The 16919-nt window shown below is 37.5% G+C and overlaps 1 protein-coding gene across 2 annotated transcripts in view; it reads right to left on the reverse strand.

The window, feature by feature from the left end:
• Nucleotides 1–2910: 2910 nt before the first annotated feature.
• Nucleotides 2911–16919, reverse strand: part of ASB15 (ankyrin repeat and SOCS box containing 15) — a 31101-nt gene continuing 17092 nt past the window's right edge. Inside the window, exons 7-11 of one of the 2 annotated variants that reach the window (XM_057730179.1) lie at nucleotides 13989–14234; nucleotides 12113–12284; nucleotides 9919–10489; nucleotides 9235–9388; nucleotides 2911–3083 (exon numbers count right to left, since the gene is read on the reverse strand). In XM_057730179.1, coding sequence (XP_057586162.1) covers nucleotides 2911–3083; nucleotides 9235–9388; nucleotides 9919–10489; nucleotides 12113–12284; nucleotides 13989–14234 — 1316 coding nt within the window. The remainder of the gene's footprint in view (nucleotides 3084–9234; nucleotides 9389–9918; nucleotides 10490–12112; nucleotides 12285–13988; nucleotides 14235–16919) is intronic. The other variant, XM_057730180.1, reaches the window with a different exon arrangement.

The following is a 16919-nucleotide window of genomic DNA, read 5'->3' on the forward strand; positions in this document are numbered from 1 at the left end:
CTTCTCCTGAGGCTCAGTGGGGAGGAGCAGCTGTTGCCCTCTCCCAGATAAAGTGACACACTCTAGGAGAGACAGAGTCCTAATTAGATATAAATTAATTCTCTTACCATCTAGCCCACCCTAAAACAAAAACATTGCTAGAAAATGTCAATATGTAATAAGAATAAGATCAAATCCGTTTTGGATATAGTGATTGCCTCAGTTCGATAGGATATATTTTTCTCCTGCTGCACAAATAACAAAAGAACCACTTTCAATATATAACATGTGCAGTGAATTCACATCTTTACATTCCAGTGTTTCTTGAATATATTTACGTAAAACACATTAAAGAAAATGTCAAACTTTAGTGTACTAGAGTTTATTTAATACCTAAAATATGTTGAATGCATTTATACAAAAATACATTAAATATCAAAGTTTTAGTTTAATATCTGAAGTATCATACAGCACACTTACGTCCTTATTTTTTATTTATTTAGAGTAATATTTGTAGGTAACAATGCATTTCAGCCACAAGTAGGAGAGCAACAGAGGAATCACAAAATTCCATATACAAAACATTATTGTTCTAACTAAATACATTAGAGTTTAATCTATAGAAAAATATATTCTTTAGGGAATAAGAGCAGTTAAAACTATAGCTCTAATTACACAGTTTTTTCATACTTGTAACTAGAGCTAAATGCAATTTGACAAGTTCATAAACCAGTGAGGTATCACTATTGAAAGAATACAATAACTCTTAAGATAAAAACAGCTATAAGAAAAATCTAAGAGGAAAGAATCTAAGTAATTACATTATTAAAGCTATCTAACCAATTCAGAGATTCAAAATTATCATTTTACCATGAGGTCACTGATTACTTTTGTCTGGGTCTTATATAACATTCACTCATTCAATATACTCAACAAGTAATTTTTGCACTCTCTCTATGAGCTAGGGAATGTGTTTGGCCCTAAGAAAACGTTACAAAACAAATCAGACACAGACCCTGCTCTCATGGAGCTTACAGTCTAGTAGGGCAGACAGATGGGAACGTAGGCTCCTGTAATACAGCATGAGAAGTGCTGTTCTGGGGCCTCCCATCCTAGAGGAAGGAACATCTAAACTGACACCTGTAGGATAAGGGGTGGAGGAGGAAAGAAGGAGATGGAAGGAGTATTCCAGGCAGAAGGAGAACATGCAAAGACCCTGAGGTGCAAGAGAATATAGCCTCTTCTATAACAGCGATTCCCAAACAAAAGATCTCAGAGACTTGTTGGGCCAGAATAAAATTTTCACTCATCAATGGGGAAATGAAGACCAAACTGTAAGTCTGTTCAAAGCTAAAGTCTTTCAATTTTAGTAATTGCGTTTAAGGCAGCACCATTTTCTGGCATTAAAATGGCTCCTCTTTTAGGAAATGACAGTGATAAAATAGATGACCCTATTTTTAAAATTAGTAAAAACTACTAATGTATAAAATCGAAAAATCACTGTTGAAAGAATAAACTTCTAAAAGGTGTTCAACATGGTGAAAGAGGAGGAGTAAGGGAGATATCGAGAGAGAAGCCTAAGGAGGAAGACAGGGAGTTAGATCATGAAGGGCCGTGGAAGAACTTTGGACTTCATCCTAAGAGCAAAGGGAATGATTTTAAGCAGGGGAGGGAAACTTGCTTACATTTGTAAAAGATCACTCTGGGATGTTATGTGTAGAATGTGTGTTGGATGAGGCAGAATAGCAGGGAGGAGGACCAGTTAGGTGGCACTAGAGTGTCCCAGGAAGAAAGGAGATAATAGCTGGTATTCGGGCTGAATCAGTGAGACTGAGTAGAAGAAGATGACTTCATGAAGTAAACTTACCAGGATTTGGTGATTTGTTATATTGGGTAAGGAAAACTGGGTCGTCATGGTTGATGTCCAAGCTTTTGACTTGGGAACTGAATTGATAATTGGGTTCACTATTGAGCTAGAGATGTAGGAGAAGGAGCCTTTTTGTGGAGGAAGACACTGAGTTCATTTTGGGACATGTTGAATTTGAGGTATCTTTGTATTCAAAGGTCCTTTAGGCCAATTGTCTACACAGCTCTCAAGCAAGTGCGGGAAAGCTGAACTTCGGATATAAATTTTACATTCAACAGTAAGTAGATAGTAAATGAAACCGTGGACATGGATGAAATTTCCTGGAGAATGCAGCATTAAAAAAAAAAAAAAAAGAGGACTTATGACATATTACTAAAGAGTTGGCAGGAGATGAGCAACACAGAAAGAAGCCAGAGACAGAGCAGTCAGAGAGGTGCGAAGAGAGCCAAGAGAGCAAGGAAAGACCAGAAAACCAAAAGCCAGAAAACCAAGGGAAGACCATTTCCTGGAGGGAGCAGGCAACAGTGTCAGATGCTGCAGGAATCAGTTGAGAGGACTGAAGGATGCTCATTGAAAGTAGCAATAAGCAAGCTGTTAAGGACCTTGAGAAGGGCAGTGGAGGGAGCAGAAGCCAGATTACTACAATGAGTGAATCTGCAGCCAGGAAGGAGCGCTTTTATGCGGTGCGGTGATAAAAGCAAGGAGAGAACTGGCCAGCAACCGGCTGGAGATGTGGGTTTTGAGAAAAAGCTTCTTTGTTTTATAAGCATAGGAGAGACTTGCTCATGGATATTGTAGGAGCCACTTGATAAGGAGAGTTTGAAGACTTGTCGCAAGTGAAAATAATCAATAGAAATTTAAATACAAAATCTTGACTAGCTTAAAAAAAATCACAATGTAAAGGTCCTTAGAGATGTAAAATATGGTGTTTCCCAAAGAATCCAGTTATAAAATTGTCAATGGATTTAAATACACATAAGGATGTAAAATGATTCCAAGAAATTCTCTGCGGGAATCTCATTTAAACATATTTTTAAAATCACATTTTAAAATATTATTTTAAATTATGGCAATTTTAGCTCTTGTCCATAGAGGTCATACTCCTTAAATAATATGTATTTTTGAATAGTTGGTGGTAGAGAGAGCATCTCCATTGAGGCCGGCTGGCAGAGTCGCTGGAGTCCCATAAGTCTTCGAATTTTTAACCGACATAGATGCTTTAATGAGCAGGGATTCTCTAAAGTGAATAGGAAAAACAAGCAAAAAATGAAGACAATATTAATGGATTAACCTGTACGATACAGACTGTTTTAGAATAATATTAATAGCATCATTCTAAATAACAAGCATGCACACATTAGCAACTGGTGACTTTAAGTAAAGTTCAAATTGCAATTAAGCCTTCCAGATCATTGCTTTAAAATGTAAGCTCCGTGATGGCAGACATTAGTCTGTCTCTGTGTCAGAAAGAGAGTCTGGCTCCTAGGGGTGTTCAACTAGAATATGTTAAATGAATGAATGGACTTGATTAAAGAAAGCAAATGCTCACATCTCCTTCTATTTATTTTTCAGAATTGAATATTTTAGAGATATAGTTCTATACTTCCACTCTCTCCTACCAATCTTTCTGATGAATAGTTATCTGTGAAACATCTGATACAAATGATTCCATATGTCCATGATTCACTCTTAGATCTGTTTCAGAGTCTGATACCTAAACATTTTATACTTTCCAAAAAAATCTACTAATGTTATTCAAATAGCTGATGCTAGTCTTTATTTTCAACGCTTACTTTATCTCTAGTAGCTTTATGTATAGAATAATTACAGCACCAATATATTATACCAGCCACATGAGCTAGTGAAAAGGCAGCATTGCACACGGGCTTAGATGTGGGCTCTGAACTCAGCTGGCTTGGATTAAAATCCTGGCTTTGCCGCTTAGTATTTGTATGGTCCTGGGCAAGTTACTTAACCCCTGTGGTCTCAGTATTTTCACCTGGGAAATGTGGAACACAATGGGACCTACCTCTTAGGGTTGTTTAAAGACTGAACAAATTAATTCACGTAAAGTATTAGAAAAGTGCTTGGTACATTGTAATCATTCAATAATGTGAATGATCTCTCAATTCAATAACCAAAGAGATCACATTTCTATTATATTTAAGATTATAAATGTTCATATTATCTTAAAAAATTAAAACTGTTTTCCAGAAACTATTGAGGCAAAGTTATTGTTACCAAAATAGGCAGAATAAGCCTATCCTAAAAAAAAAAAAAAAATGACCATTTTGTATACCCTAAATATACCTGGAGGAATCCTGACATCCAGTGGTTAACCACACTCATAGCAATCAACTGACTTACACTCTAGTTGCAATGATGTATGACTGAAACAATAAAAAAAAAACTTCCTGGTCTTATTCTTACTTGGATTGCTTTTCTGAAGTCAAAAGAATTGGTCATTCTTTTGCAGTACAAACACATAGACAATGAGTTACCTATTAGAAGCAAAATCTGTTCTATGACAGGAAGCACAGTGGTACAGGCGAAAGAGCCTGTGTTTTGAAGTGAGACAGAAAAGAGTTCAAATCCTTGCTTTGTTATTTTCTGTCTATAACTTTGGGAAAATAATTTATCTAAGCCTTAGGGTTTTTTCCTTTCCAAAATATTTTAAGTCTTCTATTGTAAAATAAAATATAGATAAAGCAACGGCACTAACATATAGTTTCTTAAGTTATGTGATTATCAGGTGAACATCTTTAATCGTCTCCCAGGTCATGAATAGAAGAACTTCCTCAGCCATCCCAGAATTTCCTCCACAATCCATCACAAACTTCATTTCTTCTTCCCCTGTAAGGAACTGCTATTCTGACTTTTATAGTAATCACTTCCTTTAGAGCATCATCATCTCAGTGTGCTATCCCTGCACTATAATATTGACAATATTTTTTAAAATTCGATGTGTTCTTTAAGTCTTTTTTAATCTGCAGATTCTTCTCTCTTTCCCCTTCTCTTCCTTTCAGTTAATCTTTGAAGATCCAAAGTGCTGTATTTCCCACAGCTTCAACTTTATTGACTACATTTTCATGGTGCACTACCATGTCCTACTGCCTTCTCTGGATCCAGAGGCTTAATCAGACTCAGGTTTGATCTCTTTGGCAAAACTATAGCTGGTGCTGTGTTCTTTCACTAAGGGCCACATTATGAGATATTAGCAGCTTACTGAGGGCTGCAAGATGGTGATATCTAATTCTATCATTTCTTTTTATTATTTGGAATACTTTTACAAAAGGATACATTTGCTTATGTATTCTTTGGTTACTAGTGGCACAAATCATGCAGGTAAGGTGGAATAAATGCTTGAATCTTTTCCTTCATTAATTTTCAAGATGATGAATTGATTTTCTTATCCTTTGGAGCTGACCAATTTTATAAATATGATATTTAAATATTTTTAATTGGTTTCAATTCATTGAAATAATTATCCTTTTGAAGTTTAAATTCTCCCATATTTGGCCAGTGGGAGCCTCAAGCTGGCTCCTGAATTCTTTGGACATGATTCCGGTGGTCTGTGAGAGTTTGATACCTTGCATGACCAGGTATACCTGACTCATCTTGCATATTTTCTTCCCCAAAACTGAAATCATCCATTTCTCCATGAAACTCTGGTTTCTTTTTCTAGGAAATTGCATTTCAAAGCCACAATCTGGGTTCTAGGGATATGCACTGCTGCTGGGCTTCTCATTATTTCTAAGCCTTTTCTGTAGACAGATACACACACACACACACGCTTTCAAGGTAAAATAGTTTATGAGTTCATATTGGTAGCACCAATTCAAATTCAGAACTACAGAATTTTTCTTTAAGCTCTTCTATATTACATCTTTATTTCCTTTCTTCCACACTAGCAATCCTGGTTGTCAAGGTTACAAAGAATAATAGAATTAGAATATCCTAGGTACTGACTGCAACTCTCATTCTCAGCATTACAATATTAATATTATGCTGCAAACCAATATAATTTCTGAGCTCTGTTAAAAATGTCTTTGTGAGTTTTCTCTCCATTTTTCTCCCATTAAAAAGTTTTTCATATCTACATTTTCTGACAGTATAACCATTATATATCTTCTCCCTTTTAACTCTCACTTAGTCTTGGTATTCTGTTTAGTGCTTGCTGCTGGTCCCATGTCATCATCTCTTTCATCACTTTCATTTGTCTGAAGCTTATTTTTTAGTAGATTCTTGAGAAGGTGATCAGAAGAGTAATATTGTTGAAGATAATCTTATTTTTTCCCTTATAAATCACTTGTTCTTTTTGCCTACATGGCCAAAGGAAATAGTAATTTGTAATTTTCAGCTTCAAATCTTTTTTTATTACAGAAAGTTTTTCAAATACAGGTTTTTGTACTTGTTCTGTTCCTTTGATTTTGTTTTCCTTTTCATTAGCTGTCTTCGATATCTGTCACTGTCTTTCAAATCCTTTTATCTATCCCTTTATTTCTACTTTATTTTAAAAATTTCTTCCATTTCATCTTCTCTTTCTCCTAAGGCATTACCTATTGCGTTATTAGCTTTTGCCTTCATTCCAGTTCAGTCTTTATATTCGGAATTAATTTTTTTGTTTTTCTAATTCTTTCCTCAGTACTGTTACCTCATTTCTGAATTTTTCTGATTTGTGTTGTTCTTTCACGTCTTGTGTCATTTTCCTTATGCCTTTTAGCTTGTTTCAAAACAGAAGGTTTCAGTTTTGATCTGTTCTGAGGGCATGTTTTCCTGGTGTGCTTTTTTTTGTCTGTGGGGATGTTATTCTGTTCCTCTTTCTATTTTTTCTTATAATAAATTTATATGGGATTCTGACTGGCTACTTTCATGTTGTTCATTTTTATGTGAATTTAGTTTTCCTGACTTTCTAGAAGGAAGCTTAGGTCGATAGCACTTCTAACTTTACAGAACTCCCGATTCTGCTGTGTTGATCAGGAACGTGGTGGCTGCATCCTGAGGCTTCCTACTCTGTTTGCTGTCCCCACATCTATGTAGACTCTCATGTCTCTGTCCTGCTTGATTTTGACTTCATTCCCCATGTGGGCCTTGGTTCAGAAGGGGGACTAGTTTCAAGAATTTATAGGGCCCAGGGACTTCCTGGGTGGCTCAGCAGTTAAGAATCTGCCTGTCAATGCAGGGGACACAGGTTCAATCCCTGCTCCAGGAAGATCCCACATGCTGCAGAGTAATTAAGCCCATGAGCCACAACTATTGAGCCCGTGTGCCACAACTACTGAAGCCCACGTGCCTAGAGCCTGTCCTCTGCAACAAGAGAAGCCACCGAAATGAGGAGCCCGCACACCACAGTGAAGAAGTAGTCCCCGCTCATCATAACTAGAGAAAGCCCACATGCAGCAATGAAGACCCAATGCAGCCAATAAATAAATAAATAAATTTATTAAAAAAAAGAATTTATAGGGACCAGACTATTTTGTAATTCCCCTTTAGTCTTAGTTTTTTATTTACAAAAATTAGCAATGATAGCACCTAACTCTACAAATTGTGGGGATTCATGGCATGCTTTACGTATACATTTCAGGTACTTCACGTAACCTTGTAATACAAATAACATAAAACACTATTAATTTAGTTTTTAAAATAGCTAAATTTATTAAGTGTTTCTAATGCTGTAGGCACCATGCTAAGCACCTTACATACATCAACCCTTTAAGTTCCTACAATAACCTTATGAGATAGATAAAACGCTAGCCCCATTTTGCAGTGGGAAAATCTTGTCATAAAAAAGATAAGTAACTTGCTCAACTAGTTACACAACTAGTATGACTATCTTGGTCTTTTTACAGGAAGTAAAATATTCTCCTCTCCTCAATGAAACAAAAATGATACAATAAACTGTTGCTTGTTTCCATGAAAACATCAGCCCTGAATGACCTATGCACTATATGACCCAACAATCCTACACTTTGGCGAGGCAGAGTTCCATCCCATTCTAGCTCTATCTGACTTCAGAGGTCAATTTCTAGGCTCACAATACTATATTATTCATTAAATTCTCTAAGGCTCCTGTTTTAGATGCCACAAAGTCTCTTCTACCATAGAACTCATTCCAGTGGAAGAGCTATGGAGGAAAATCCAAGCTTACCTCCAAATCTGCATTAGGTTGAACTATTACTCTTTCTAGCCAACGTCTCCATCTTTTCCGCCAATTTATGTCTCTTGCTACCATGGTCAAAATAGTCCAAATTCAGATTATATACTTTAATGTATGAGTCTCTGATTGAAACAAAGTGCTTAGATGAAAATCGCTATATCACTCTTTCCTTTTTATAGAAGTTTATACCTAACAAATATGGTATGTGAATCAGCTCAACATTTCCGTTTCATCTTCTTGACTAGAAAATATAATCTGCTAATTTGCATAAAATTTGCCCGATCCTAAAGAATAGGCTGTCGTGGTTTTGTTCTCCCATTTAAATGTATTAAGAATGCCAGAATATTTAAACGTAATGCCAAGTTCTATGATGCTTCTTTGGGCTCCATGAAGTGATGTCCATGTAGGTTTTGAAAGTTCATTTTTCCAAACATATTTTGAAAGAGAAAACCTTTCCAATTTATGATTTTTTTCTACTTTCTATTAGTATTTGGAGTAATTTTAGATGTATTTTTATTGAAACTTTTGTAATATGATTCACTTTTAGAATTATAAGTAAATTTTCACCAGGAGAATACAAAATGGCCTGCATATAACACATGCTTCTGATGGAGGAATTTGTCAATAAAGACCCAAGAGAGAGCATATCAAAAAGGACAATTCAAATTCATTCCATTCATTCATTTACTCAATATTTATTGAGTATTTACTGCTTACTAGGCATTATGCTAAGCCTTGAGAATACAAAAATAAACAAAACAGATCCCTGCCCACATGGAGATTACAGTCTATATACTTTATAATTTTTAATAAGTGACTTCTAGTCAGAATGTAATATAGTTATAGTATTACTCATTATACAATTAAAGAGCTGGAAAGTATCAAGAAAAGCAAAAAATTAGTATCTTATACCAAAGGAAATATTAAGGATAATTTGAAAAAAGATAAGTCTGAAAATAAAGTAGCACTGAAAAAGTATCAAAAAATGACATTAAGAAATTTCCCCTATAGGGACTCCCCTAGTGGTCCAGTGGCTAAGACGCCACATTCCCAAGGCAGTGAGCCCGGGTTCCATCACTAGATCCTGTATGCCACAACTAAAAGATCCTGCGTGCTGCAACTAAGACCCAGCACAGCCAAATAAATAAATACTGAAGAAGAAAAAAAAAAAGAAATTTCCCCTATATACAGTCTCCATAAAAAATTTTGTAGGAAAAACTTTTGTTTTTACCTAGCATTTGGCGGATTTCTGGCCATTCTCTCTGTACTTCTAGTGCAGATTTCAGTTTAGTGCACAGAGGGATGTGATCCACGTAGTCTATGAACACACGAATAACGCTGCCCACCAAGTGTTTCATCCAAGGCACTGTGATAAACTCACAGAACTGAGAGAAGTGATAACATTTAATTTAGTAGTACTTTCAATATACTATATACGTAAACACTTAATTTTGTTCTGAAAAATTACTGTCTTTGTCTTTTTACGGGAAATAAAAGTACCCTCCTTGCAATGACCAAAAAAAGAAAAATAAGTGGTTTGCTTGTTTCTGTGAAACTATGAGCCCTGAAGCATGCGTGGCTCTGACATGATTGTACTCAGCGTCACGTAGAAGAACCATGCTTCCTTCCATGATTCTTCTTTCTGTACTTCTAGCCCCAACATTCCACCAAATAAGCATAAACTATTAAGTGCATATATTTTCCACATTCTTCAACATTCGGTTTCCAACTCAAGAAAAATACACACTTTTGGGGGGCCTCGTTTTATGCTTATTTCCCCATTTGACTGCAAACAAAAACTCAAGAACAAGAAAACTGTAAAAGTCGGAGTTGATTTTTCTTTTCTTGTAGCACCCCTAAAGGAGCAAAAGTTAGGATGATGACCCAGTATGAAGAAGAGAAGGCTGCAACTCACCGGGTTATCTTTTATGACACAAGACGTCCATCCTGGCAGTACCTCTTCCTCCATCTCTGACCACACAAACGAATTTCCAAAGATGTCCCCGTGCATGCAGTCAAAGCACATCTCCACCTGATAACCGTTATTCAGCAACAGCCTGAGCATCCTCTCGTCATTTAGGGCATACTGAATGGCACTGGGGAAACGAGTGTCATTCACACGCATGAAATAACAATTGACGTTAGCTCCATGGGCGAGAAGCAGCCGCACAATTTCATGGTTATTGGCCCTCACTGCCACAAGTAGACAGTTGAGGGGATCCAGGTTTGGGTCTGCACCTGCAGCCAGGAGGACTTCTGTGCAGTGGATATCGTTATTGCAGACAGCAAAATAGAGCGCGGTCTTCCGTTCGTCATCATAGCTCTTGGAAATGTGGTCCGCAAGCAGGGCGTTGACATCAAAGCCACTTTCAATAAGCAGTTCTAGGCACTGTGAGTTTTGTCCATCTGCTGCTGAGTGAACTGGCGTTAGCCCACTTTTCTGGATTGCATGTATGGATGTTACTGGAATAAGATATTTCAGTGCACTAAAAAAAAAAAAAAACAAAAAACAAACCAAATATCCACACGGCATGAAGGAAATCGGGAAATTAAATAAACCAGCTTCCTCACTAGACAAGTGAATGCAATTTGCTTAGCTTCCTTTATTTTCTCTAGATAACCTTACACGAAAACACTTAATCTTTGTCCATTGATTTACTGCTATTCCGTTTGGTGTAATTTAGTTTAGTTTTGATTTAGCTTCCCAGGCTAAATGTTCCTGGGGAACATACTGGATCTTATATGTTTGGTCCTAGAATTGTGATTCCTCAGGAACCCTCCCCATCTTTCAGTTCTTCTCTGAGCAACATAATATCTGTAATCAACCAATGCTATGTAATGAAAAAATATAACAGGAAAAGTATAAGTCCATTTGATGCCATAGAAGAATGCTTCACACTCTTGACCATTAGAACCATGGAGTCACAGGAAGTTAGAGCTGAAGTGATCGTGGGCATCGCTGAGTCCAACCCCTTTATTACCAGGAGAGCCATATGAAGTCTTGAGAAGTGAAATAACTTGTCTGAGGTCACACAGATGTAGGGCAATGACTAGAATTTAGGCCTCTCAAATTCTCGTTTGTTACTCCTCTTTCACTGCTTCCTGAGCAATCTATGCTTTCATATTGGCCATGTACTTCCTGTCTGCTTACTTGAAATTGAACTATTAGCAACAAGAGTCTTTATTGTTCCATCAACCTTACATCAGTTCAGCTGAGATAACTAACAACAGCTTATGTTTCCAGGAATCCGTGACAAATAGCTGTGAATTTCACACTTGACTGATGAACTAGACATGTATGAGAGCCACAGGCAAGGATAATTTGATCTCTTGTGCCTAATGCAGAGCAACCATGTGTGAATTTATGAACGCTGGGAGTAAATCCAGGTAAACTTTAATAACATGTCACTTAGCATCTATTATGTGTCACCGGCCACTGAACTTAGCCAGTGTCACCACTGAAATTGTGATAAAGCCTAATGATTTCAAAGTTTTTGAACTTATGAAATATATTTAATTGCCTGAAACCATCCTTTCGTGGTGGGTAGCTTAATATAATGATTATAGATTTCTATTGATGTGTTTGTTGTGGCATATTTTCGTGATTTAAAAATATACCCGACCATATTTTTTTGGAATAAAGAAACCTAAATTGATAATGAAACTTTTCTATTCAAGGATAAATTTGACATTATGTTATAATATCTGTTGGTGTTGATAAAAATTAGAGTAACACAAATTTTAATCCTTTGCCAAGGGCAACATTTTTAGAAACCCTGTAGCCTTCTGTTAAACACATTAAACAAACAAACAAACAGAAACATTTGGGCAGCTTGTGCAGAATTCTCACTTATAACGTATTTTCTTCTAAAAGAAAATATCGTTTCATTTTAAAAGTAGTATAAATCCAATGTGGAAATGTTTTAAAGTACAAGAATATAAAAAGAAGGGGGGAAAATCAAACAAATACATAGATATACAAAATCTGTGAACATTTTGCCTTTTTCTTTTTGGATTTTGGGAGGTGTATAGATAGATTTGGGATTATACTGCATATACAAGTTTGTATTTTTCAACTTGAAATGATCATACTATGATTTATTACTCACAGATAATGTCCCTCGTAGGCAGCTCGGTGTATAGGAAGATGCCCTGTTCTGTTAGGTACGTTTCCGCTTCCTCCATATTCCAGCAGGAGGGAGATGCAGTCAGGATTGCCCCCTCCTGCTGCCTCAAACATCACTGATGCCCCATCATCCGCCAAAGCAAGCACATCACCTCCTGGCAGGATAAAACATGTGGCAGAGTGATAACTGGACACATTGTCAAGATAATCTGCTTAAAAATAACCCGTTGTTTCCTTTCTGGTTAGGACTCAAAGGTATAGAATTAAGAACATCTGTGTTCTCAGTCTTTTCAATAAACAATCATGCAGCATGTTTCATTCTATTAGAAAATCTTTCCATCATACGAACATCTGAGAAATCAAGTCAATTTCCATGATTACTCAAAAAAGGCATAGTTAGATTTTAAAGTTAAAGACGGCAGTTAACATTCTGTTTCATTTCAACAAATATTTATCAACTGTTTTCTATGTGCGAACATTGTGTATGATCCGCCAGAAGATCCTGAGATGAATAAATCTGACTATCTTAAGTGGCTCCGAGGGGAAATGAGACAAAATATCGTCAAAGGACACAAACTGTATAATATTCAAGTGACATCAAGACCAGAAGGTATGATGCAGGTGAAAGTGGTCTGTTTGAATTGTGGTCTTGTTGCTGACTGTAAGAGTTTGGGGCAAGCTACTCTTTTCTATGAACTTCCAACTCCTCATCTGTAAATTAGATTAATACAGCTTATTTCATAGGGCTTATTTGATAACTAAATGAAGTTGTATTTTGTGGGGGGGGGGGGAGTTAGTCTTTTCCCCATTGAGGATCCTTGAGGATAACATGGCCCTAGCCTTTATTTTCAGATGAGGAAACTGAGGCCCAGGTGTCCAAGCAACAAGGCGAGGGTCAGACAACGGGTAGGTGGCAGAAACCAGGTTAAGAAGTCGGTATCTTGATTCCTGGCTCTGTAGTTGTATAAAGTACTTGGGGGGGTTCAAAGGAGGACAACATCAGACTCTGTTGGGAAGAATTAGGAAAGCCTTTGGGGAGGAGGTGTCTCAAGGCATTAACTTTGAATTGTGTTGGAGGGTATTCCAGATGAGGGCAAGGACCTGATCCGAACCCAGAAAAGTGAATGCGAGGTATGCTTGGGAATATTGCTAGGCTATTTAACTGGAGTACAGGATACGTAATGAGTAGTGAGAGAGAAACCTGGAAAAGCAATTCAGGACGGTGCTGTGGGGACCTGAGCGTGATTCAATAGGCAGTGGGGAGCTACTGAGCATTTTCTGAATGGTTTACTCTACTGTAGCCGAGCTTTAGGGAGAGGAGCTGAGTTGTAGTATGTAGTATGGAGTCTCAGATGGAGAGACTGGAAACCAGGAGAATGGTTAGGAGACAACTACACTGGTCCAGAGAAGACGGGGGGATGAAGACCAGAGGGACTGCCAAGGTGAGCACAGGTGAGAGAGAGGGATGCTATAGTACCCGACAACTGAATATATTTGCAAAAGGAGGTGATGGGGGAATCAGAGATAAATCTAAGCTCTCAGCCTTGGCTGAGAGAAATTATTAAAAGCGTGAAAGAAGAGGAATTCAATTAGGAGACGATATGTGTGAGACCTTGGTGAGCCACTTATGTGAAAACTGGGCTGTCGCTAGAGAGAACAATCAAGGCCGGGCACTCAGCTCAGTAGGTTCCCATGGATAAGGTTCAAGTGAGTTGTACAATAGGGGCCTGTCGAGGGATGGGACGAAAGCCTGGTGCCCAGTTACATTCAGGAGAGGAAGAGGAGCCAGTGAGGTATGGAGAAAAGGAGATCCAAGAGGCAGGAGAAATGTCAGCAACGTGCAATTCCTTTCCACGTACCTTTGTGGATCAGGTGTTCCAACACATCACAGTGACCATACTCAGCTGCGACACCTAATGGGGTGACTCCAAATCCATCTCTTAGGTGGACATTGCCTCCGTGGTTTAGCAGCAGAGCTACGATATCTTTGCGGCCTTGTTTGGCTGCCTCATGCATTGCTGACCATCGCTTGACGCAGGGCTGCTCAAGGCTGGCGTTGTGCTTAAGCAGAGCAGACACCATGTCATAGGAGCCCTTTTTTACAGCTTGAAGATGATTTTAAAAAGAATAGTCAATGGTAGGCATATAATCTGAATACCTTACATGGCATTAAACTGATTACCAGATTTAATATCAGAAGAGATGTTAGTGATTGCCTTTCTTGTATTTTTCATAACGTTTCTATTTCTCATACCAAATTTCTATTGTGGAGTGTATGCATGCAAGGTGATACTGCCTTTTCTTTAAGACCCTGACCTGAGAAGGTGCAAGAGTTTCATGGAAAATAGGATGCACATCACTGAGTGAGGAGGCTGTGTGTACTCTTTCTAAACTTCCATTTCTTCGTCAACAAAATGAAAATAACTGACTTTTGTATACGTTAAATAAATTAATGTATGTAAAATGCTTAGTATATATTAGGAGCTCAATGAATGATAACCCACATGATTACTATGATTCCATCTCTTCCAGGCTCACAGAGCCACATGTGTAAATAATGTTTATCAAGTTTTTCTCCCTCTAGAAAGAGTTTTCTTTCCCATCAAAGACGGCAGTAAATATTAAATGAACTTCTCTTTCCCATTCTCTTATGAGAGGTTAGCAATAGGAATGTTTAGAATCTAGGTTGGTCAGTCGTTCTTTTCACAGGTGAAGTACGTGACAGATGATGTACTACATTTTCCGAGGTTCACTAAAGCAGATGTCTCTCTCCCTCTCTGTTTTTCTTCTAATAGCTGAAATTACACTGTTAAAAGTCCTTTTCCCCTTCGGATTGTCCCAGTTTAGATATAAATACTTCTCGAAGCTGTAATGCATTTTCCTCTTATGAGTAAGTAAAATCTTAATAAGAAACAGAGCAGGATAAGTGCCACTCTCTAACATTCATTGTTCTTTCATTCAATATGCACTGGCTACATGAAAGGCCCTGAGTTAGGCACTGTGGACAACAGGAAAAAGACAGACATAGTTCTCACTCGTCTAAATGAGAATTTACAGCCTGAGGAAGAAGCCTACACTTTCTTCTGTCTGAGGAGAGGCTCAGAGTCTGGGCCTTTGCTGGGAAAGGCAGGAGGAGATGTTGGGCCACATAGAACATTCTGGGCAGCTAGGAGGCAGAATGCAGAAAGGCTCTGAGGCCAAGGCAAGGGAAAGGGCTCTAAAAGGCGTCCAGGGAGGATGAAGACAAACTGCCTATTTCCTTGGGAGGCAGGCAAGCCATCACTGCAGTGAGATTTCACGTTTCTCCTGCTCACTGTCTGAAGCAGCGTCTAGTGACAAATGCCTTTCTCTGAATCACCCACCTGCCACTGGCAGCTCTAATTACAGTGAATTACCTCATCTTAGCTGGTGCTCTTGCAAAGCAAACATGAGTAAGTGAAACGAACTAAGAGATAATGTGTCCTCATTTATCTTCTTGCTCCTATTCAATTTTTCCTACTTAGAAAACATGTATGAAAATAATGAACCTCTTCCCTCATGATCTGTTTTCATTTTGTTTGACTCAGGGAACATGTTGATTAGAGATATTAGTCTTTCTTCAAAAAATGAGAGCATATATAAGCCATATTCAATTTAAAAGAATTAAAAAATAAAACTTTGCTTGCAGTTTAATTTTTGGAACTAAGAATACATTTTATTTCTCATAGAAATAATAATCAAAATCATGGGGAACCCCTCCCAAGCTAACCCATGAAGACATTCTTGACCAATAATTGGATAAAATAAAGAAAATTAACAAGGTATAGGATTTGTGTAATGTAACTAAGTAAAATACAAACTAAATAATTTACAAAGTAAAAAAAAACTTCATATATATGTACCTTTATATGCTTAGAGGAAAGCAAGCCTCAGTTGAAAAGTTAGGGAATTAGCGAATTTTGCATAGGTTATAGGCAGTTTTGAATACTTTATAGCTTGCTGGCACTTTTCTCTTTTTTAAAAAAAACTTTCATTTTCTTTTTGGGTATATGTGTTTTGCTCATATAATTTACTTAATATCAGCAGTGAGTTATTGTCTGACTCATATCACATACCAGTAGAGAAGAGATTTTTTTCTGCAGTATCTTGACAAGGATTGGAAGATTGAAAGAGGAGATGGAGTAAAGAGGACATGCATTGCTTTGTGAGAAAGAAAATGTGCGAAGTAAAATTAACTGAGCTGTGAATGGCATAATGTTTTGGGGAAATGGAAAGCAGCGAAACTGAGATGTTGTGCCAGACAGTTCCTTTGGCTTCCTCTGTACCCCGGGACCCACTGGCCAGGATAATCTTGTGGCTATCCAACTGGAGAAAGATGACACCAAGTTCAGAGGGATGGGCAGAGAGGGATTCCGGGTGCAAAAACCCCTTAATAACTGTCAGATCATCACAAATCAGATATCTACACTCAGCAAGTAACTGTATAACATGACTGTAATACATCTAAGTACCATAAGTAAGGGCCAGAGAGCTGATGGGAAAGAAGGGCCCTGGAGCGACCAAAAGTGATTTTTCTTTTTTTTTCTTGCCATCTAAGGATATTCCATAAATAAAGACAAAGATAATGGTGTCAGGTTAAGACAAATAAAAACAGCATTGTTTACGGAAAAAAAAGCACTTTTTTTCTCTTATGTCTCCTTTATAAGTTAATGGACTATGAGTAGCAAATTTCAAAGTAGCCCAAAAATTCAAGAAAAAAACTGAGAAAGTGCCACAGATGATCCTTTTTCCTATGCACCTAAAAAGGCTTG

Source organism: Hippopotamus amphibius, chromosome 4 (genome assembly GCF_030028045.1).
Source record: "Hippopotamus amphibius kiboko isolate mHipAmp2 chromosome 4, mHipAmp2.hap2, whole genome shotgun sequence".
In the NCBI taxonomy this organism is placed as follows: domain Eukaryota; kingdom Metazoa; phylum Chordata; class Mammalia; order Artiodactyla; family Hippopotamidae; genus Hippopotamus; species Hippopotamus amphibius.